Source organism: Crinia signifera, chromosome 1, assembly GCF_055691185.1.
Source record: "Crinia signifera chromosome 1, ASM5569118v1, whole genome shotgun sequence".
Classification (NCBI taxonomy): Eukaryota; Metazoa; Chordata; class Amphibia; order Anura; family Myobatrachidae; genus Crinia; species Crinia signifera.
This window is the reverse complement of record NC_139217.1, coordinates 253,984,703-254,009,086: the sequence shown is the minus strand read 5'-3', so window position 1 is coordinate 254,009,086 and position 24,384 is coordinate 253,984,703. Positions and strand designations below refer to the sequence as shown.

The 24,384-nt window shown below is 43.0% G+C and overlaps 1 protein-coding gene across 3 annotated transcripts in view; it reads left to right on the top strand.

Moving 5' to 3' along the window:
- The window catches only part of NCAN (neurocan), a 194,736-nt gene that overhangs the window by 66,918 nt on the left and 103,434 nt on the right, over positions 1–24,384 (top strand). For 2 of the 3 annotated variants that reach the window (XM_083180322.1, XM_083180306.1), the window contains exons 3-4: positions 15,285–15,686; positions 24,147–24,321. In XM_083180322.1, coding sequence (XP_083036448.1) covers positions 15,285–15,686; positions 24,147–24,321 — 577 coding nt within the window. The remainder of the gene's footprint in view (positions 1–15,284; positions 15,687–24,146; positions 24,322–24,384) is intronic. The other variant, XM_083180315.1, reaches the window with a different exon arrangement.

Sequence of the window (24,384 nt, the reverse complement as noted above, 5' to 3'; positions counted from 1 at the left end):
TCCAATTAAAATTTAAGTTAGTCTGAAGAAGTTTTTTAGAGTGTTCTGTGATATGTAGTGGGAGGGCTTCTGATTTTGAATTATTAATTTTATACCCTGAGAGGTTTCCAAATGTTGTGAGTTCTCAGAAAAGGTTCGGGAGTGAGATTAGAGGGTTGGTAAGTGTGAGGAGAATGTCGTCTGCGAACAAGGAGAGGGAGTATTGAGTGTCTTTGATGCGGATTCCTGCGATATCTGGATTGGATCTGATGCGGCAGGCTAGAGGTTCAATAGTTAACGCAAATATGAGGGGCGAGAGGGGACATCCCTGCCTAGTTCCGTTTGTGATCTGAAAGGGAGAGGAAAGTAGTCCCCCCGCTAGAACCGAAGCTGAGGGGCAGTGGTATAGTGCCTGTATGGCTGTGAGGAATTTGCCTTGGAGACCGAATTGTTGAAGAGTTTGGGTCATAAAAGGCCAGGAGATTCTATCGAAAGCCTTTTCGGCGTCTAGGGCCAGGACTAATGAGGGAGTCTTAGTGGTATTAATATAGTGGATGACGTCAATGGTTCTTCTAGTATTGTCTAAGGCTTGTCTTGATGGGACAAAGCCAACTTGGTCGGGGTGTACTAATGATGGGAGAAGTGGGTTTAGACGGTTGGCCAAGACTTTGGCAAATATCTTTAGGTCCGCATTGAGCAGTGAGATGGGGCGGTAGTTAGTGACAAGCTGGGGGTCTTTATTTGGTTTGGGGATGACCGTGATAGTGGCAGTTGTAGTAGCTGGGTGAAACTGGGCTCCTTCCATTATTTGATTAAACATCGAGGTTAAATGAGGAATTAGTGGGGTCTGAAATATTTTATAATATGAGATTGGATAGCCATCTGGACCAGGGGCCTTTGATCCCCCTACATTATTTTATTGTACTGTAATACTGTGTATTTTATTGTGATTTTTATGTGAGTAAAATATTTCTTATATTTCCAATCATCTGGTACAATCATTTATAGCGCTGCTCGACTTGCCTTGTGCTTGTCTCCCTTTCTTGTCTTTTTAGTGGGGAGTGACTACCCCCACATTTTGAGCAGCAGCTTATATTGAAGCAACAGCTCATGTCAAAGTGCCTGTATATTCCCTAGGGAATAATTTAATGTTAACAAATAATCCACTTGCATTTATATTTCCATTGGTACCAGTGGCAAACGAAGGATTTTCAGAAGGGGGTTTCCGGAGATGGACACTTAGGTGACCCAGTATATGCCGGGTCAGTTAAAGTATTATAGATAGACCAAATGTATATAAATAATAATAATATATATATATATACAGTATGTTACTATTAACATCCTTGCTGGCGGGTCGCCAGAACGTACGCGCTGGCGACCCGCCAGCAGCCTCGCCAGTGAGGAGACTGAGACGCACGTGCGTCTCACGCGCACGCGCGTCTCAGTCTCCGTCGCTGGCGCGACGGAAAACCCTGTCCGTCTCCGCCTCAGGGAGACGGACAGGGTTAGGGGGGGTTAGGGGGGGTGCGGGCAGGCGGCGGGGACCCCGGGTTACCGCCGGCAAGCCGGCGGGGACCCGGGGGAATGGATCGAAGCGCCGTCGGAAGGGGACGCGCGCGCCTCTCGTGCGCGCGCGTCCCCTTCTCACCATCGCCATGGCGCTGGCGGGGGATGGCGGCTGGCGACGCCAGCGCCATCCCCTGCAAAGATGGACCCTGACCCATCTGTATATACACATACAGGGGCAGAAACAGCAGTGTAGACCCCTGGGCATAGCAATGTATTGGGGACCCTACCGATCCTCCAGCAGTAGGGGTGGGGGAAGCTTTGATGTTCCGCGGGTGGTAGGGGGTATTATATCAATCGCTCAGCATGTAGGGCCTGGATCAGTAATTACCACTAATTACCCCTTTACTGCACAGATGGTGGGAGATGGGGTGGGAGAAGAGGGCATTGGGCTGAATGAAGGGGCCCTGAGGAGGGGTGTATAGTGGAGTGGGCTTATTATTTATAATTTTCTGGTGGGAGGACAGCTTGCTTGACTGCAGATATCTCCAGTTCCTGGAAACAGATTTCTTAGATTTTAATTGGAATTAAAAACTAGTTAATCCCACCTACCAAATGGTATTATGGACTAAAGGATCAGAGTTCAGGAGGCAGAGCAATCCGCCAACGAGTATATAAAACTACATACCAGGTGTGTGGAGCTGGAGCAGTAACCAGCTGCTCGAAGGCTGATATATCTGGTTTTGTGAATAGTAGAGACAAGCTACTACTGTCCTTCAAAGGGGAGAGTCCCAGCTTTTGGAATATACCCTCAGAAAAACTCTAAGTCAGACAGAACCTGAAATATCTGACTGGGAAGAGCAATTAACAGGCTTGGATGGGGACCACTGCTTTGAAGTCAGATATCTCCGGTTCCCAAGGGCCGATTTTTTAAATTCTTGTACCCTTGGAAAGAGGGGACCCTCAGCTTTCAGCCTAGGGTCCTTAGACTCCTGGGGGTGTTTCTTGGTACTCAGAAACCCCCCCTGCGTGCGCTACTGATTGGTACATAAAAAGATATTAAAAGACAAAAAGAAGACATATGAGATAAAATGCATACTGGAAGAATTATTAAACAAACGTATTCTAATAAAAAAAGTTTAAACAATATATCATTCTTCTAAAAACCAGTTCAAAGTCAATGTTGTGGCCATTTGGCAAAAGGGTATCTAAAAGAAAAATCCATTTCATTTTTTGCCAAGTTAATTTCCACATTGCGATTTTTCCAATTGGAATTTACCTACTGAATACCAATAAACCTTTTGATAGCCCCTTCACATTTTTTTATGATGTTTAATAAAAATGCTCTGACAATGGATGGGTAATTGCCCCTTTGTGAATATTGTATATATGTTTTTCGCTGATCTTAATTTTAAATTTCTTTTTGTTTTTCCAGTACAGGTTGAGTATCCCTTATCCAAAATGCTCGGGACCAGAAGAATTTTGGATAACGGATTATTCCGTATTTCGGAATATTTTAATATTTCAATGATGTATTTTGAAGTATCTTGCATTTATGCTATATAAACACATAATATACACACAAATATATTTTATTACCACATAAAATACACACAAATATATTTTAATTGTTCAAAAAACAAGGTTTCAAAACGTGAAACAAAATGTGTGTACTATCTCAGCACTGAATTTGAATGCCAAGCAATCATTGTCTTGCACATATATAGTGCCAGTTACATATCATGTCCCCAGTGATGCTGTTACAAATGTCCCCAGTGAGTTTTTAGCAAAAAAAATAAAAATTTTCACTTTCTGGAATGTCCGTATTTCGGAATAATTCGGATAACGGATATTCGGATACGGGATACTCGACCTGTATATAGTTCATTACATTTACACTCCAGGAGGTATATGACATTTCTGGAGTGACATGTAATAAACTGATTTATCCTATACTTCACACCATTTACTTCAAACTTGGTTGCCTTTTTTTCATATGGTCTATGTGCAGTTGCCCTACACATCAGGCAGGATCCACATCTGTGGAAGCCTTTGTTACGTTCGCTTCCATTGTTTCTCCGGTAGAGCACTTTTTACAAGTAGATTTTTCATTGATGGCGCCCTTCTATAAATAAAGTTTGGTTTTGCAGGGATATTTTTTCCCAACACTGGATCATCCAAAAGGATTCTCCAATTGTCTTTAATTATGGATTACATTTTTTTGTAATGTGACCCATATTTAGTAAAAAAAAAAAGGCCCATTCAGTGTAGTTTGAGTCCCTTTTATATATTTGTTCTGGTGATTTGGATTTTAACAGCTCAGATCTTTCGATCTGATTAATTTTATCTCTTGAGTCTTGCAATAATTTTTTGGTATAACCTTTTTGTCTGAATCTTTGATTTATTCCTTCAAATTGTTGTTCCAAGACATTAGATTCAGTACAATTCCTTTTTAATCATTTATACTGCCCAAGAGGTATATTTTTAAGCCATCTTTCATGGTGTTCACTGTTCATTTATATATAGGAATTGGAATCAGTTATTTTCCTATGATTTTTTTTTTTTTTTTTCAGTGTCAATATAAATATTCAATATCAGTTCAGTTTTACTGATATTATGGGGGAAATTTACTAAAGGAAATTTGTAAAAAAAATAGGTGTATTTGTATCCAGAAATACACTTATTTTTGACATTTACTATCCTGAAAATACGACAATTCGTATTCATATTGATGTGCTATCAATACGAATATGAATTGCCGTATTTTCGGTATAGTAAATGTCAAAAATAAGTGTATTTATGGATAAAAATACACCTATTTTTTTACAAATTTCTTTTAGTAAATTTCCCCCTATACATCAACTTGATGTTAAAATTGTTACAATTTAAAAACTCACAAAAATCAGTTAAAAGATCGTCACTTCCTCTCCACACAAATAAAATGTCGTCTAAAAAATGCCGCCAGGCTACCAGGTTTGCCCCCTCTGCCAATCTTCTATCTACAGTGTTTGTCTCCCAGAATGCCATAAACAGGTTGGCATAACTGGGGGCAAACCTGGTGCCCATAGCGGTCCCCTTAATTTGTATGTAGTAGCTTCCATTAAAATAAAAATAATTATTACTTAAAATGAAAGCAATGGATTCCACAATAAAATCTTGGAGGTCATTTGAATAGTCACTCTTATTTAAAAAATACTTTATTGCCTCCTGTCCTTTTTCCCACTCTATAATAGTATAAAAGGTGCTAACGTCTGCAATAATTAAAGTGCAGTCTGTGTCCCATATGTCATCTTCTAATTTACGTAGTATGTCTCCAGTATACTTTAAAAATGATCGAGTTTTTGAAACAAGTGGTTGGAGATAAAAATCTACAATTGCTGACAGATTTGACGTGACACTCCCGGTCCCTGTAATTATGGGTCGATCAGGGGGTTTAGTTTGGTGCTTATGTATTTTAGGGAGGACGTAAATTGTTGGGGTTGATGGATTAGTTATATTTATGAAGTCCAGTTCCTCTTTAGATAGTACCCCTTTTGTATAAGCTTTGCCACTTAGGGTCTTTAGATTTTCAACTATCTTGAGGGTGGGATCACTCCTTTATTTTTTGTATGTAAAATGATCCTCCAACTGTCTTTCGATTTCTTTAATATAATCACTTCTATTTAAAATAACAACCCCCCCCCCCCCCCCCCCCCCCCCCCCCCCCCCCCCGTCAGCTGGCTTTATAATAATATTTTCATTCTTTTGTTTAGGGATTCAACTGCTTGCCATTCTTTGTTAGTGATATTCTTTGTTTTTGATTACTCTACTTTTCTAAGTTCTTTTGAAACAATGGAGTTGAAGCATTCTATGCTTCCTCCTTTGACATGTTTCGGGTAGAATTTGGACTTTCTTTTTAAAGAAGTAGTATTCGTTTGAGTAGATCCTTCATTTTCTTTTTCATCAATTTTTATATCATTTTCTTTCATAAAAAAATAAAAATGTATACTTAGCTTTCTGATACATTTTTGCAGATCCACAAAAAGCTCAAAGGGGTTAACCTTTGCTGTCAGAGCAAACTTAAGTCCTTTCTCTAGGATTTTTATTTCTTCCTCTTTTAATGTCGAATCACTCAGATTAAATACTTTTCCGACTTGTTTAGGGTCATCAATAATTGACAGTTTTTTGGGCGATTTTTGAGGGCGTTTTCTTTTTAACGCGATCCCTCCCCTTTTACCTCTATGAGTTTTTCCCTTTTTGGTTATACAGGGATGTCAAAAGTGTGGCCCTCCAGCTGCTGTGAAACTACACATCCCAGCATGGTTTGCCATAGAATTTGTATTCCCTAATACCAACACTGTGGCAAGGCATGATGGGACATATAGGGTGAGATTTAATAGGATGAGAGATTCAGAAAATGAAAGATTTGGTAAGAAATCTCCAGTTTTTTTAAAGCGGCAATCATTTACACTTCAAAATCAAACTGGTTTAGCAGTGTAAATAATACCCCTTTTACACCAAAAACCCTGGTCAGACCCTGGTCTTTGAACACTGGAGTTTTCAAGATCTGACCCTGCTTTATACCACATTTACACAGCACTTTGACCTGGGTCGGACCTGGGTCTGCACCGTTTACACTGGACCTGGGTCAGCCCTGCCTTTCCTTGTGGATGTTTTTAAAAATGGCCATTTAAGGTCTGATAAAGATCACAAAAGTTAACAAAAGGGAGGGGTGAGGCCAGCTCTCAGCATTGCAGCAATGATGGCAGAGAGAGCACATATGTGTGATCCTGATTTTCTTTGTGTTTTCAACTTTTTGATGTTTTATACATCTATGGAGAGCTTGACACAGCACCTCATGCTGTGTCACCTTCTCAGTACTGCAAGGAGGAGATCCCTCTCATTTGCCCCCCACCCCCGACCTCCCCCTTCAGTAGCAGCAAAATCAGACTATATACAAAATTCCCCTTTGCCTCCCCATGCAGCATTTTGCATTTACCCTTTGCCTCCCCTCCACCTGCTGCAGCAAGCAGGGTGCATAGGAGACAGTAATGACCTGCACGGGGGAGTCCAACTTTCAGCAGCCAATAGCAGACAATGCTGTCACTTTAGCAGAGTATGGGCACCGTCTGGAAGCGTGGCCGGCGGGACGCCTGACAGTAGAACGCCAGTGTGCGCTGCCTCCCGGAAAGTGAGTACTGTGTGCGACGCGCTTTTGACTCCCCGCCGTGGCTGACTTCCTGTGAAGTGTGCAGACAAATTAGCTCCCCGCTGCCGCCGACTTCCTGTTAATAGAGCTGCTGATGTCCGGATACTCCTGACCCGCAGCGCAGCGTTTATACCGGCGTTTACACGGGTCCTAAGCGGATTCTACCCAGGTCAGGACCTGGGTAGAGGACCCGTGTATATGGATCCGGATACACCCCATTTACACCGCCGAAGATCCGGGTCTGACCCGCCGCTGACCCGGATTTTTCGGCGGTGTAAAAGGGGTATTATTGTCGCTTTAAAAAAACTGGAGATTTCTTACCAAATCTCTCACTTTCTAAATCTCTTATCCTATTAAATCTCAGCCATTGTTTCACAACAGCTGGAAGGCCATAGTTTGGACATGTGTGCTGTAAACTGTGCCATTACTTCTATCTTTTGTTTTACGTTTGGGTGAGATTTGACTATACCGTCTACTCCCTCTCTCACTTAGGGGCCAATTTGCTATTAAATATTTGCAGGTTATTCCCTGAAAACTGTTTGGGGGGTTAGCCACAAATATTAAGTATCTCCCAAATGTAAGACAGATGGACAGCAGCAGGAATCTACAAAACCCTGCTGCGATCCCTCCTGCCCTGCTCACAGCCACATCCCATATAGGTTTTTATGTGGAATGCAATGCTGTCCGATGTATCAACATCGGTCAGCATCACTTCGGGTTCGGGCTTCCACCATTCTGAGATGGTGGTAGCCCATTGCAGTATTTAGGCTACACACTGCAGTGCCTAGGCACACCTGCAGTTTTCTTAGCACTCCCACTAAACAGCCACTTTACACACCTACTGTACTTCTTGTCAATCACCTTGCATATGACTTGCGAATAGAAAAAGTACTTCAGGCCATAGTGTATCGATAATCGTCCACTTTTAGTGCTAACCTATTACAAATAAATAAATGGATTTATTGCTGAGAAATGACAGAATAGAAATAAAATGTAAATCATTAACTCAAATTAAAATCACGTAGATGCATAGAATCATAAAAAATAATAACAGCTGTAAAACTTGAAGGACACCATAAAACAATAGTAGAAGGATGATTGCAAACAGTGGCAGGTTTTTAATAAGGCAGCAAATGACTCAAGTAAGTATTGTAATGTAATATAAAACACACTTGTAAGCATGATGAGTGTGCTTTCCAAGTATAAGCAAATAACCTATAGTAGTACTGACCTATTGTGTTGTGTAAATGTGACAATGTTCTCCAGTCTTTGTTACGCATGTTACGGTCATAAGTTGTATTCTGTTTGTTATCGCATTTATCAAAATCATATGTAACTGAGCAGGATGAGCCTTAGGGCCTTATTCAGCTTTGTTAGCAAAGCAAAAGAGCATAAAAATAAGCAATATCATGTAGCACTGCAGGCGGGGCAGATGTCATGGATATCATGATAAAATGTGCAGAGGGTTAGATTTGAGTGGGGTGTGTTCAAACCAGGGTTGCCTACTTTCAAAGTTTTCTCTTCGGGAGAAGGCCGGAGAGGATACTATCAGCAGCACTTTGGGAGGTGGGGCCTGACAATTCGCGGGTCTTTGAGGAGGTTGCAGGGCTAAAATAATGCGTTAGCATCATTAGCTCCACCGGGATGCCGTCAATATGCCGGCGGTCGGAATCCCGGCAGTCGAAATACTGACCGCCGCAATGCACGACACCCATAGAGGGAGAACAAAATAGTGTGCTGAGCCCGCTGCGTGGCAAGCGCAGCAAGCCCGCAAGGGGGGGCAATCCACCGCCCCAGTATTCCGGCGGCGGTATTTCGACCACCGGGATTCCGACCGCTGGCATATCATACCGGACCTGCTCCACCCACTCCCCCCGAAATGCCATGAATCACGGGGCTGATCTGGGGGGTGGGGGTTTCCTGCCTAATCTGGGAGGTTTGCCCACCTTTCGGGGGGGCTGGGAGGGGGTCCCAATTTTTGGGAGCCTCCTGGCCACTCGAGGAGGGTATGCAACCCTGGTTCAAACTGAATTCTAAATTGCAGAGTAAATATAAAGCTGTCTAACATCTGTTGGCTACATGCAAAGCACCCAGTACTGAATTTATCATGCAGGGAAACAATAAAAATGTATTTGTTCCCCTTGCATAGCAACATGGTGTGTTACAGATACACTTGCTTGCTTATTTGCTTTACAGAATGTGTCCCTTACCTAGCTGTCCCTTTGGTGCTGTCCTGAAATTAAAAACCGTTATTTTACAAACACATGTACAAAAATTTGGCAAACAAAACATATATTTCTAAACTTTGATTGGCAGCAGTGTCAGCTCGGTCTCTCCCAATCTCCTCTTCCTCTCCCGTGCTGCTATCGTGAATGGGCTCGAAAGCCCAGGCAGGAGTCCCCGTATATTGTAGAATCACAGTGAATCCCTCTCAGTAGCGCACGCAGGGGGGGTTTCTGAGTACCCAGAACCCCCCCCCCCAGGAGTCTAAGGTTCCTAGGCTGAAAGCTGAGGGTCCCCTCTTTCCATGGGTACAAGAATTTTAAAAATCGGCCCATGGGAACCGGAGATATCTGACTTCAAAGCAGTGGTCCCCATCCAAGCCTGTTAATTGCTCTTCCCAGAGAGATATTTCAGGTTCTTTCTGACTTAGAGTTTTTCTGAGGGTATATTCCAAAAGCTGGGACAATCCCCCTTTGAAGGACACTAGTAGTTTGTCTCTACTGTGCCCAGAACCAGAGATATCAGCCTTCCTGCAGCTGGTTACTGCTCCAGCTCCACACACCTGGTATGTAGTTTTATATGCTCGTTGGCAGATTGCTCTGCCTCCTGAACTCTCATCCCCTAGTCCCCAATACCATTTGGTAGGTGGCATTCTCTAGTTTTTAATTCCATTAAAATCTTAGAAATCTATTTCTGGGAACTGGAGATATCTGCAGTCAAGCAATCTGTCCTCCCACCAGAAACTTATGAATAACAAGCCCACTCCACTATACACCCCTCCTCTGCATATTAAACATCCTCTACCACCCTGGAAGTTATGTATCAGGGCCCCTTCATTCAGCCCAATGCCCCCTTCTCCCACCATCTGTGCAGTAAAGGGGTAATTAGTGGAAATTACTGATCCTGGCCCTACATGCTGAGTGGTTGATATAATACCCCCTACCACCCGTGGGACATCAAAGCTTCCCCCACCCCTACCACTAGGTGCCCCAGCACATTGCTATGCCTAGGGGTGTACACTGCTGTTGACACCCCTGTATGTATATATATGTATGGTATGTATATATATATATATATATATGTGTGTGTGTGTGTCTATATATATATATATATATATATATATATATATTATTTATATACATTTGGTCTATGTATAGTACTTTAACTGACCCGGCATATACTGGGTCACCTAAGTGTCCATCTCCGTGCTTTACTCCGCCCCTCTGGAAACCCCCTTCTGAAAATCCTGCGTTTGCCACTGCCTCTGCCTGTGCTCCGAGTGTTATGGATGCCGCCTGGGTGCTGGGTGTAACTACCGGAGGCTGAAAGCTGGAGATCAGGCGTGACCGCTGTTTAGGACGGCCGTGGCGAACCCTACACTCTCTCTGTTGAGCTCCTCAGGCAGATGACAAACCCCTGCGAATGCTAGTCTTCACCTGTTGCCGCCGGATCCGAAGGAGCGAGTTATGCCCGCTCCAACCCCGATGCAGCTAGGTCTATGAGGGGACAAAGAACTTGCAATCGTCAGAGGTTGGCTCAAGAGGAATGACTAGCTAATGGGCCTATGCTGGTAATGACCCCTATCTGCCAGCACCAGGCCAAGGACGGGAATGCGACCCAGTCGCAGACACAAGAGAGAGCTGAGGGGAATCTCCACGGAAAAGTAACAAGGGCTGGAAACGAATCCCCAAAACCAATAACCAGAATAAACAGGAACACCCTGCCTACCCCAAAGGACTAAGGAAGTGTAAAAAGAACAGAAATAAGGAACTGGTAACCACCAGAGAGGGAGACAGGCTGGACCCACAGAGGGGTGGAGGCCTGTACCCTCAAATAAAACAAACAGGCTAGTAGCCAAAAAGATGGTAACACTGGCCGTCTGGCTGCCGGCAAATAAAGGTAAACAACAGGCTCCACCTGGGACAGATGATGGAACCTGAGCTGTCAGCAGGGTCACGAAGGGACCAAGAGGCACAGACCTGGAACAGAGTCTGGGAGCTGATAACCAGGGCGGTAGCAGGACCGCTGGAGAACCTTAGCAAGAGACTCCAAAGAACTGAAAACCACCGGGGACCAGAAACAGCTTTGCAGAGCTTCAAAGGATATATCCTGAGATCCAAACAGCAGACCGGAACAAGGAACCAGGTAGCGAAGCTGAGAGCTGACAGAGAGTTCCCTACACAGGAAGCAGGAACTAAACATTGGTTAACAGGAAGCTATCACTGAGTATTGAAAGGAGAGCCTGCCCTATAAAGGGCTCAGGTGATTAATTACACCTGAAGATCCAGGGAGCTCCCAGGCTTGTGCTTAACGAGCTAATTACCTCACAGCCTTGTGAATAATTGCTCACAGAATATTGAGCTGATATGGCACAGACCTGCCACTGGAGGCCACCAGTGAGTCAAATGCTGAACACAAAACCAAAGCAGACTGAATAATAAATCCAGATTCCCAAGACCGAGTCCTGCTGTACATTCCCAAATGACAGGAGCAGAGGGCATAAGAGGGCACTATGCTGGTGACCCCCTCCTTCGCTGTGCTGAAGCAAGGGAGCCACATGGAATAGTCCATGCTGGAAGGAGGGACGAAGGACACAGGTGGAAGCTCAGTGTGAGTGCACTGGAGGAGTTGCTGGGAAAAGGACACTTTGTGCTGTAACTGGGTGGGGGGTGTTTTCACGGACACTGTCCACAGTGCGTGGGGTCACTGACATTGTTTGCAGTGCACAAGGGTTGCTGATGCTCCCTACATTGCACGGGGGTACAGAAATGGGGGGTTGTTTGGTCAGGGCAGTCAGAGCCAATATAGTGAACTGAACAAGTAAATACAGCTACTTTCAAAATGGTTCTACTGTGGTGTAGCATGTATAAGGCACTCAACCATGGCATAATGTGTATAAGAGTCTCTACTGTGGCATAACATATATAAGGGGCTCTACTATGCCAAGACATGTATAAGTGGCTCTATTGTGTTTAATTTGTATAACCTGCTCGACAGTGTTGTGCAACATGTATAAACAGCTCTCCTGTGCAATGTAATTTGTATAAGTTGCTCTACAATGTGGCATAAAGAGTATAAGGGGCTCTGCTTTGTGGTATAACATATAAGAGGTACTATTGTGTAGTGTTATGTGAATAACAGACACTACTGTGCAATATCATTTGAATTGGTACTATTTCTACTAAACTAATCTGATCATTCAGTGGACTGAATGTACCCATGTTTACACTGCTGGGGTCATGGGTCTATTATAGCCTTTCTGAGCTTGTATGATATTTCTGTGTTTGTGTGGCTTTGCTCACACACATATGTTACTTGTCTTATGTGTGTATGAATGGTAGGCAATTTAGATTATCCAGTATAAATGTACAGTGGAAAAATTAATAATAATTATTTACACTACAGAATATGTTACACTATATTATTGTTAATAAATAAATAAAATGTCCCTATTCCCCCAGTTTTCCTTCTGTTTTTAAATAAAGTTTTAATTAAGTATGATGTTGTTAATATTACCACTAATATTTGTATTACTATTATTATTATTATTATTTTCATCATATAATTTAGATATGTTGTATGTTTAAGCCTATGCAGTCAATTATCTAATTGACTGATGTCTTCAATGATTACACAGGGATAATGGGTCTTTTATTTCAGGTAAATCAAACTGGTTTTGCAGTGTAAATGATTGCTGCTTTAAAAAAACTGGAGATTTCTTACCAAATCTCTTATTTTCTGAATCTCTCATCTTTATTTTCCCTCTTGTTTACATATTTTATTTGTCACTAGTGCTATACATATACAAAATATATTGATTGTGCTAAACATTGCAAGAACAGGTGAGGTTAAGGTGCATAGTTACACATGGGGCGTTTTGAGCTTCAGATTTTGACTATATAGTCAAAATCAGAAGAAAAGTTTGCACAAATTGCACAGTGTGTATACAGCTTGTGATGACGATGCTCGCCCCCGTGGGATCAGCATCGCATGCAAATATGGACTTTGCAGGCAAATAAATTTTGACTACATTGTATACAGTCTAGTGTTCTTGTATAGTCAAAACAGCCATAGTCAAAATCTCAAGTAAATATAGTCAATTTTGTATGGTTCTGGGCTCCGGGGAGTTCAAGGAAAATCGGATACTCAAAATCGTACATAGCCATAGCCGTGTGGATACAATAGAATTGGGAATTTAAGGAAAACTAAGCAAATAGCTTAGTGGGTGCCCAACTAACATATAAGTACCGGAATTTTTCTATTTGTTCAATAAAATAGTATCCCAAGTGATTTTTCTGTTTGTGTTTATGAAGCAATTATTTTGTGCGTTGTCATGCAAGATTTGCCACCCAATGTGATTATGCACCAGTAAACAAAAGCATTTTGTTGAGATTTGCATATATTTTAATGCACAGTGCATAGATGAGCTTACAGCATACTTACCTACTCTATCGAGTCATCTGTAAAGCTCCCAAAAATTGGAAGTCGTTCCCAGCCAACAGGAAAGGTAGGCAAGTCTCCCAGAGCTGCCCCTAAGCCCCCCACCAGCACCACCAACACCTCGCAGCCTACCCCCTGAATTTGGAATATTGGTTTGCATTTGAAGCATCATGCAATTGTTCTATATGGCATTCTTTTGTACATAGCATTTAACACATACTTTCCTATCCCCCACCCCGGATGGCTGGGAGGCTCCTAAAAATCAGGTAACCTGTTTGGCCCTCCGCATCCCCTCGGCCACCTACTTACAGAACACAAGTGGGCGGATTGTGGGGGATCCAATGACGCAACTTGCTTCATCGTAGCCCCACTTTAAAATGTATGTCTTTATGGCACTGTATAGTGCAGGGTGGAGCCATCGTGCGGCAACACCCTCAGTCGGTCCAACTTTCCCACGGTCCTGGCCCTTTACACCAACCAGGCTTCCTCCTCTTGCAGGTTGATGAAAGTTAAATATGTTTTAAAGCCACTTCTGAGCTGGTGTAAAAATCCTATGGAATCTATTTACTAAGCATTGGAGAGAGATAAAGTGAAGAGAGATAAAATACCAGTCAATAAGCTTCCAACTGCCATGTTACAAGTTGTTTTAAAAAGGACTGTTGGGTGCTGGTTTAGTTCTCTCTAATTTCTATCTCAAAGGCGTAGGGCCAGATGCACCAATCTTCAGAAAGTGATAAAGTAGAAAAAGATAATCAACCAGCCGATTTGCTCCTATCACTTTTCAAACCCAGCCTATGACATGTCAGTTAGGAGCTGATTGAATGGTGGTTTATCACTCTCTGCTTTATCACTTTCTGGAGCTTGGTGCATCTAGTATGCTACATCGCATGTGACCCTTCTGCATGCGATGTATTGCATGCAGTCCTCACTCCCTGCTGCCGGGAGGAGGTCTGATCCAGAGATTTTACGTACAGTGCATATGATCTCCGGGTCTGAATCGATGCACACAAGACCACACAGTGGATCAGATCGGACATCTGACACATGTTAAACGACAAAATGTAGAAAAGTCCCAAGGCGCTATTAGTCCTTGCAGCCTCAATCCCCAAAGGAGGACCACTTGGTAATCCTCACTTGCAAGTAATTCCGGAACCAAACAAGGAATTGATGGTGCTTGACTTGTATGTCCAGTGATGTGGATTTCTCAGAATAATGAAAAAAAACAAACAAAAAATGTGTATAAGTGAGTGACACAGAATATACTGTGAACTTTTAGTGGGGTAAGATGGGTCCTAGAGACAAATATCGTACCGAAACTCACAATGAAGTGATGTGCTTGAAATATGTAACAGTATCTTTTAGTACGTTCACTCCATTTGGTACGTATCTGATATCAATCACATTCGGTGTACCCCTAAAAGATATCGTTACATATTTCAAGTACATCACTTGATTGTGGGTTTTGGTGCCACATTTGTCTCTGGGACCCATCTTACCCCACTAAAAATTCACAATATATTCTGTGTCACTTATACACATTTTTTGTTTGTTTTTTTCATTATTCTGAGAAATCCACATCACTGGACACACAAGTCAAGCGCCATCAATTCCGTGTTTGGTTCTGATCTTACACATGCTATTTTCAAATTTTACCCAATTTTTCCGCCTGATCCATCTGGAATCAAGTGAAATCGGGCCCAAATCACACAGTGTATGGCAGCTTTTAAGGGAATGTTCACAAACTCCCCACCTTCATCCAAGTCAAACATTTGTTTCTTTCTATGACATACAGCCATTATCCTATATTCATGTACAATGACTTTAATTTTGTTAACATTGTTCTAATATTTCAAATGTGCATGAATGCTCCTATCCTTTTAAGCACTGCATGATAGGTGACATTTGTGTGTATTTGTACATGACATCATGTATGTTTTACTCCCAGGTCCTGGAGAAAGCGCAAAGCCTCTACATATCCATAAACATCAACATGGCCTTGTGCAGTGTGGATTGGCTAAGTCTGTGGCATTTCCTTGCCTTTTCTTCCTACATCCCTCCAACACCCCACAGGCTTTCAATGTTGTCTCAGAGTCCCCACGCATTAAATGGAGTAAAGTTCAGCCCGGGCCAGGCCGGAAGGAATTAGCTGTATTGGTAGCACATGAAAATGTGGTAAAAGTGGCTCGTGGTTATGAGGGGAGAGTGTCTTTGCCTGGATATGCCCACAACCGCTTTAATGCCACCCTGGTTCTGTCTAACGCTCGTGCCAGTGACTCAGGAGTGTACCGTTGTGAGATTGTTCTAGGCATTGAAGATGAGCAGGACACTGTTCCATTGGAAGTAACTGGTAGGTAGCATCTATTAGTGTATGTGAGTGTTATATTAGGATATTGGGCTTACATATATAAATGTTTTTCCTACAATGCTGCTTATATTGCTGGACCAAGAACCCACAATCAGGCTTCCAGTGAGAAATTTTATTTAATAGACTCAGGTCCAGATGTATCAAGCTTCAAAAGTGATAAAATGGAGAGTGATAAACAACCAGCCAATCAGCTATCTGTAATTTTTCAAACCCAGCCTGTGACATGGCAGCTAGGAGCTGATTGGTTGGTTGTTTATCACTCTCCATTCTATCACTTTTTGAAGCTTGATACATCTGGCCCTCAGGGAGAAATGGTCTAAAGTGGGCAAGTGAAGGGGTGGCCTAAGTAACTAATAAGATTCTAGCTACCAGTTTATAGAATGCACTAAAAAAATTATAGCTTTATGGGTTATATAGGGTTATATAGGGTTATTCTGGTTGAGTCCACCAAACACCACCCGGGAAAAGCCCAGGCGGGGCCGCCCCCCCCTCACAGCGTGTGTTCGCAGACACTAGCTGTGAATGGATGTTTAACATAAACCTCCATTCGCAGGCTGCAGGGGAACACCCACATCATTCGAGGTAACCTTGGATGTGCGTGGTCATTCTAAAGGAAGTGGGCGGGCAGCTGACATCCAGTGATATTAGCTGCCCGCCCCCAGCACCCACATCACCGGGTGATTTCCATGGGAACTCCCAACATTTTCATGGGTATGCCCATGAAATGCTGGGCATTCCTGTGGACTAGTCCCCCGGCCTGCTGCCCCATACCCCCCCCCCCTTGCAATGTTGTTGGGTTGCTCACTGTGGCCACACACACCCTGCGTCAGCACATGTGCAGATGTAAAATATCGGCTGTGTGCGAAGGAAGGGGCCAATGCAAACAGACCAGAATAAGATCCTATATCTGTGGCAATACTTCAGAGGGTTTGCTAAATCTCCCCTGCGCCAGGGTTCACTAGAGACTAACCCATCTGTATTGACATATGTGTTTCCTTACTGTTTTGATTTTCAGCCTACTACTTTTTTATTATACTTATTGAGCAATTTTCCTCCATGTCTTACACATATTTGTAAATCCAATGTTGCACTTACTCAGATGCAGTGGTGCCGCGAGAGGGGCGAAGGGGGTACTAATTACCCAGCCCAGGTCTGTTGGAGAGGTCCAGTGGCGCCCCCATTGCCTGGCAACAGCTCTTCTCAAGTCAGCACATGCTGCTGTGTGCTGTGCTGCAGTGTTGCCAGGGAGGTGTTTAAAGTGCTATTTCTTTCTGTATTTTATTCAAAGGGGGCATGGTCACACCTCTTACAAATAGGCCACACACCCTGAAAAGTACCTGGGCCCAGACAAGCTTTCCATTGCCCTGCTCAGAAATACTCTGGGCGAGATGTATCACTGGTTTTACTGCATTTCCCAATGTATCAAAAATGATACCGCACTGAAGGGTATAGCCACCTTTGGGTGGCGATACCCTAAAGAAGCCTATGGGCTTCTTTTTGCCGCCCGCCGACGCAAACCCGCCGCCTCACCGATTCCCCCTCTGGCTTACCTTCCTGAAGGGTCCTCCTGGACCCTGGAAGGTAAGCCCTGCCTCCCCCTAGTGAAGCAGCCGGACATCCTTCCGGCTGCAGGGGGGAGGAGGAAGCGCCGGGGACAGCATGCATAGCTGTCCCCGGCGTGAGGGTAGAGCGTGGCGGCAGGGAGGTGACGGAGACCCCCCGCACACCACATTCCAGGTATCGCGGGGGGCCTCCGTCACCGCACCGCGATGCCAGCCACATATGTTAGTACATATGCGGCAGCATCGCAGCGGGGGGCGGCGAAGGGCGGCGATGTATTTTAATACATCCCGCCCTCTATCTGATATTAGCTGTATTACCATTCCCCATCTGACACTTTTTTTACAGCATTTATTTCCTCTGTTATGAGGTGCATAATCAGTGGCGTAACTATAGCCACGCAGCCCCCGCGGTGGCGGGGAGGCGCTGAGAAGGTGTGGGCGCCGGGGGGAGGTGTGGGGCTATAGTAAGCCCCTGCCGCCGGCGATTCTGTCTTGCGGGTCCCGGCTCTCCTGGCTCCTGCTGCTTGTAAAAAAAAGTGACATTCGGAAAATGGCTACCCCCATATGAAAGACGGCGGCGGCCTCCTCTAGCAACCTTAAAAATGGTCTGCAGTATGAGGGTAGCCATTTTTTCGAATGTCACTTTTTTTTTAGAAGCAGCAGGAGCCGGGAGAGCCGGGACCGGCAAGACAGATGCGGCAGGAGGTGCCGGCTGCACGGGGGGGGGGGTTTAACCCTATGGGGGTGGGGGGTTGTTAACACTACTGGGGGGGTTGTTAACACTATGGGGGGTGTTTATTAACCCTACTGGGGGGGGGGTGCTGGCAAAATTTTCGGCAGGGGGGGGGGGGGCATAATTAATAGTTACGCCACTGTGCATAATACTCATTGTTCTCTGTCCGTGCTAGTTTCATTTGAGGCATTGTTCCACACATCCCATGAGGATTTACAGCTCCACTTCACTTCTAGTTGCAATGAATTTACTAAGTGGTAAATATTCAAAACCCTACATTTTTGTAGCTTTTGCCTTTCACGTATTATAAAAAGAATTGTAATACTAAACCAGCCTGATTTTGCATTTTTATTATTGCCCTAATACGGTAGTCAAATCTGCAAAAATCATGGTTTTTGAAAATCCATTGCTTAAATAAATATACCCCTTATTCAATCTGATTCCCCACTGATTCAGTGTCACAACCTCCTTCTCTCACAGTCCCTTTACTGTCACATCTCTGATCTCAGCCTCATCCATTGCTCCCCAGCACTGTAACATTCACTGACATATAATTGGGTCATCTTTTTTAAGTCTCATTCATCCTTCACATTAGCCCCACTCTCATGTCCTGTGCATTGTCTTCTACTTATTCTCCCCTAATCTTGCTCTTTGATTCACTGGCATCTTTCACTTTACTTGATATGATCAAACACCAAGAATCGCATTAGACGCTGTTATCCTAACTTCAGCAGTAATTGCAGCATTCCGGATCCTGGCACATCAATTCCATCTTTTCTTTAAAAAAAAAAACAGCATCCTCTGGACCATCTGTTCTCACCTCCTCTCTGGTTTTGGCCCCTTCACATGCCTGGCCATGTTCTTTTGTGTTATCACTCTCCCCCTCTGAATATCTTCTTGTATCACAGCTTGCTTTCACTGGTAATTAAAGGTAATTATGTAAATCTTTAGGACTGCTCTGGACTGCTGCTTGCAGTGTTTGAATAAGGTTACGTGCAGGTTTTTTGACACGTGTCACAACGTCATTAATTTATTATTTGTTTCAAGCAGTCTGTTCATTTAACTGTATGCTACTGTAAAAGAGCACCTGTCTTCATGTTTTGTAGTGTTCAGTCTTGGTAGGACTAATGGACCATACCATGCATTAATGGGATAATAATATTATTATTTCTTTAGTGAATATAACAGTATATGATGTATAATGGCTTCAACCTCAGATTAACTGCAATAAAGTAGCATTGGACTTATTTTCAGTAACAGAAAACTTCTAGTGGTTACTCCCCAACATCCCATGATATTACACCTTATTACATACCACCCTACTTGACCCATTCCTGGAGGGACAAAGGGGGTCATTCTGATCTTCTCAGATTACTGCAAGTTTAGCCCTGTCCCAATGTTTTGGGGACAGCACATGGTCTACTATGCGCAAGTGCAGCTTCCCTTTGCGAATGGCTTTAGTGACTAGCATATTCGCTGAGCCATACGCAAGGATCGGGGTGGACGGCGGCTGGGAAGGGGTTCGTCCATGGGAACGCAAAGCCTTTTTTTTGGCATCCCTATCTCTATGAGACCTGCAAATCTACTTCACGCAGTCCTGATGCTCTTCCTGCTGCTAATGAAAAATGCCTCCAACAAAATGGCTGCCCCTAGCAGCAGACCGTTTTTAGGGATGCTAGAGGAGGCCACTGTTACATCATCAGCCCCACCTGCAGTGCACATAGTTTTGTCCACTGAAGAAGGAGTTTGCTTTTTGCAAACCAACCAGAATCACCCACTTAATGTATTATACTGTACAGCAAACCCACATCATTGGTTTAGCAAGTTTTAGATTTTGGTGGGTGTAAGCTGCTACCACTGGTATGTGTAAGCTCTCCAGGCCCTGTATAGCCCCATGCCAGTCTGCCACCAATAGCTAGCTAAAGAGGTATGTTCATTGCCTGTGCAGCTTGCCGGAGAGGCATGCACAGGATCCTGCCCCTCAGTTGGCATGCAGTATATATAAAGCAGCTTCAGCCCTAATACAAACCCCTCCTCCTTCTCCCAGTCACCACACTGCTCACCTCACATAGTGTCTCCCTTACTGTCAAACTGATTCACCTTCTTCCCTCACCTACAAGTTACCACACATATCCCCAGTGCTGTGGGACCGTCTGGTGGTTCCTGCATCCGTTTCTTAATTAGTGCTGCTGCTACTTGTTGCCGAGTCCCAGAATGGCAGGTAACCTGGGGTTGTGGCATAGCAAATGGAGGAGGGGGTGCAGAGTATGGTGAGAGCAGTATATGGATGAGAGGGATAAACTGTACATAGAGGGCACTATACGGAAGAGTATAGGTGTACAGTGTATATATAGGGGCAATAAATGGTGGGAGTGCAGAATATGGAAGAGGATGGGGTGTAGTCTATATAGAGCCAGTATATGGTGTGTGTGTGTGGGGGGGGGGGGTGCAGTGTACTGTACATCCACAACGGTGCGGCACTCAGCATAAAGTACAAATTGACATTTCAGTGTGTATAACACTATTTTCAAGAAAGTAGTGCTAAAAACACTGAAATTAAATTGGCCATACAGTTACTCTGATGGTGAACTCTAACTGGAAGTTTTATCTGTCAGCCCTGCACCAAAGGCTTTTAGTGCATCAAATACGGTAATGAGGTTTGCTATAAGCAAGGGAATATGTTATTTTATCACCACATTCATGAAAAGCCTTATTTCCCCATTCCCACTGCCTGTCTGATTACTTACAAGGTCTCATGCTTAGAAACCAGAGGAGTCCCAAACCTTATTTAATGAGCTGTAGTATATTTCCCTCATCCCTGCTTTCTTCCAGTTTAATTCCAATAAAACTGTAATGCATAATTTAATTACACTGTTTATTTCATCAATTAATACAACCGTGTACACAGTACCAAACTACATGGATTCAGCTCACAATTATAACAGGCCTGTGGAAGTTTTCCTTGTGTCATAAACGCTTAGCACCTATGGAATTAATCAATGGTTCTAAACAGCGGTGGCTTCTACCTATGTTGAGTAGGGGGCTGCCATTGCCATGCTTTGGCATGTGCAGAACCTTGGCTTCTATGGACTGCATCAGTTGCAGCACACCATCTGTAAATCACAACCCAGGCTGGCAGTTTCAGATGGAGGAAACACCTTCCAACAGGACTACTTGTTCTGGAAGTGACTGACTGGTAGCACTTCTAATAGGGAGCCATGGCCAATCAGAATGAAGCCAGTGCAATCATGCAAAACTAGTGGTGACTTTCCCATTAAGGCTAGCAGTTGAATGGATGCACTTGGATGCTTGTTTGGTACTATCAACGGTAAATATGCCCTTGCCGCAAACAAGGTACTTCTGGTCCCGAGCATTTTAGATATGGGTAACTTGAGTAGTGCTTCATTCTCTTTAAATATTCTAAAAAGATTTTTTGATAATGGAAAAATCCACCGATAATTGCATATTAGGCTTTGGATACAATATTCAATTATTCAATGCTGGTCCACAAAAGTTTTTACTTTTGAACTGAATTCTCCAACAATCTGACTGATATAGTACTTCTACCATGAAAAAGGGTGACCAGTCTCGGGTTCGGCAGGATCCAAGGATTTTGGCCCAAAATCGCTGGGATTTTATTCCCAGGATTGGAGCTTCCTAAAATTAGTCTGCGCATGCAGTAGATGGCTTAGACACTTGCCCCCGGATGTGCACACCGGCACCATGCACAAGTGGAGGTTGGTATCTGCTACAGGTGCCAGCGCATGCAACAACAGAAGAAGCTAGCCTGGGGAGTCATGCGCAGAGAGAGGAGCACACAAATGGAGACCGGTACTTGGGGGAAGGGGGCAAGAAAGATATAAGGAGTTGAGTGATGGGAGAAAGTGGTAAGGCCTTGGGGCGGGGGGGGGGGGAAGAAACTTGGGGGTTTCAAGAAAGAGACAAGGGGGCAGATATATTAAGCCATAAAAAGAGATAAACACAAAGGTGATAAAGAGTGATAAATGTCCCTCCGATCAGCACCTAACTGTCATTTTTCAAACACAGCCTATAACATGACAATTAGGAGCTGATTGGCTGGACATTTATAACTCTTTTTCACCCTCACCTTTATCTCTTTTTAAGGCTTAATACATCTGCCCCAAGGTCTTGGGGGTACAGAGAGATATAAGGACAGGGGTGGAGAGAGAGAGAGAGAGATAAATGAGGACTGTGGGACCGGGGGAGAAAGGGATAAAGCCTGAGGGATGGGAGGAGGATGGAAGTGCAGCCACTAAGTCCTGCTAGTGCCACTACCAAGTAATTCCTGAGAATCATGGGTTTGTGCGTTTTTCAATCCTGAATCCGGTGATTGAAAAAACGGCTCAGGGTTGGCCACCCTATTCAGAAGTTACATGATTATTGATTATTTTGAGGTTTGCAGCAAATATGCTACTTTTTATTTATTCTAGTTGCCACACTCTAATATCAGTATCATTTAGTATCACCATTTGTTTAATGTTTAGACTAATAACTAAATGCTATTGGAAAGTGAAGTCTGTCGCTAGAAATGTGAGCTGCTATGTTGCGTATGAAGAGAGAGGAATCAACATACTTTCATTTGTTTCTGTGTTACTATGAAATTACAGGCATTTGATGTAATATAAGTTACATCATAGTAGAATTTGTGAGGTCTATGATTGCATAAAAAACATCTATAGCTACTCTGTATTGCTTAGTCCTTAATATCATCTTGGCATAATGCATCAATGCAATTATTATAGAAATATTCAAGGACACTATAAACTGTAGAATTCCCTTTGATTTATTTCCGCACTGTGTAGATGCATTCATTATATAACAATGCATCAGTTTAATCAAATGTATTAATATATTTTCAATGCTTTAGTAAAGGATTTTGTTTTGAGTTACTTACATACATTTTAACAGTTTTTATATTTAAGAGATTAAATTCAATAATTTCATTTTATCACTTCGTATATGGGTGGGATGCACTAAATGCAAAATGCGGTAAAAACCCAGTTTTCGGGGATTTTCCTACATTTTGGAATGCTCTAAAACCCCTCTGCCAGGGTTCCGTCATGGAGGGAATCGCCAGCAAAAGCTGGAGATTCCCTATAGAAGCCTTATGGGCTTCTCTTTGTTGCACTGTTTTAGGGATCCCTCCCTGCAAGCCCCGCGGTCAGTACTGTTTCTCTGTACATGTGCTGAGAATATGGATGTCCAGCGTCGAAGCCGCATCGTAAAGGACAGCTTTTATGTTAGTGCATATGCGATTATTAACAATGCGGTACCTGGCGAAGTCTAGCGGTAACACCGCAAATGTAAGTGCATCTCCCCCTATATATCTTTAGCGACAGTTGTTGTCACTGATCATTGACTAACCTATTTCTTTAGAGAGTGGAAAATTGTCCAGGTTGAATTACCTAATGATAGATGCATAATGCTAGATTATAATTTTAAATTAGAAAATGCCTCACACCAGGATGTATTTTGATTCCTAAAACATCATAAAAAAATATGAGTTTCATAAGACAGATAAAACTAAATAAAATTCAAAGTAGATTTAGAGAAAAAAAGATTTTAATAATTTACCAGCCGTTTCTTGCTAAAACAGAAAATGTGTTGCCTGTAGATAAAATGTATTATTATATTATGTTTACCGTTTATATTTGGGTATGACAATTTAAGATACTATACATGCTCATAAATGTTATTTGCAGCTCTTTCATGTTGTATTTTATGTTTGGTGGTCCGTTAATAGAACTTAGCTCTGGAAAAAAAAAAATTTCCACAGGAACTTTGCATGTATTGTAAAGTACAAACCTTCTAAAGTAGTTTTATGTATTTATTTTTGTATTACATGCTTTTTGTTGCCTTTTTTTTTTTTTCATTTAAACAATTTTCAAGTGCTTCAAGGTGACTTGTGTATCAGTTGCACTTCTTTGATCATTTTTTCATGATCCATGTAACACCACCTCCACAGCCAACATTATTATTATTTTGTCCACTTGAAAGTTTTTGGATCATGTACTACTTAAAAGTAAGCAAATCATGAAAAGGTATTGTAGCATGCTGTGCTCTGATGTTATCTTTAAAGCAGTCAAAAAAAAAAGAAAATGCTCTTTACATTTTGTTCTCCTTCAGGTCTGGTTTTTCATTACCGAGCAGCAAGTAATCGCTATGCCCTGACTTTCGCTGATGCTGTGCGATCCTGTGAGGAGAACTCTGGTGTTATTGCGTCTCCGGAGCAGCTGCAGGCAGCGTTTGAGGATGGCTTGGACAACTGTGATGCAGGATGGCTTTCTGATAAATCCGTGAGGTGCAAAAAATGGTTTATTTTACCCAAACAGGATTTATACTTGTAGATTTTGCAGGCATTGTA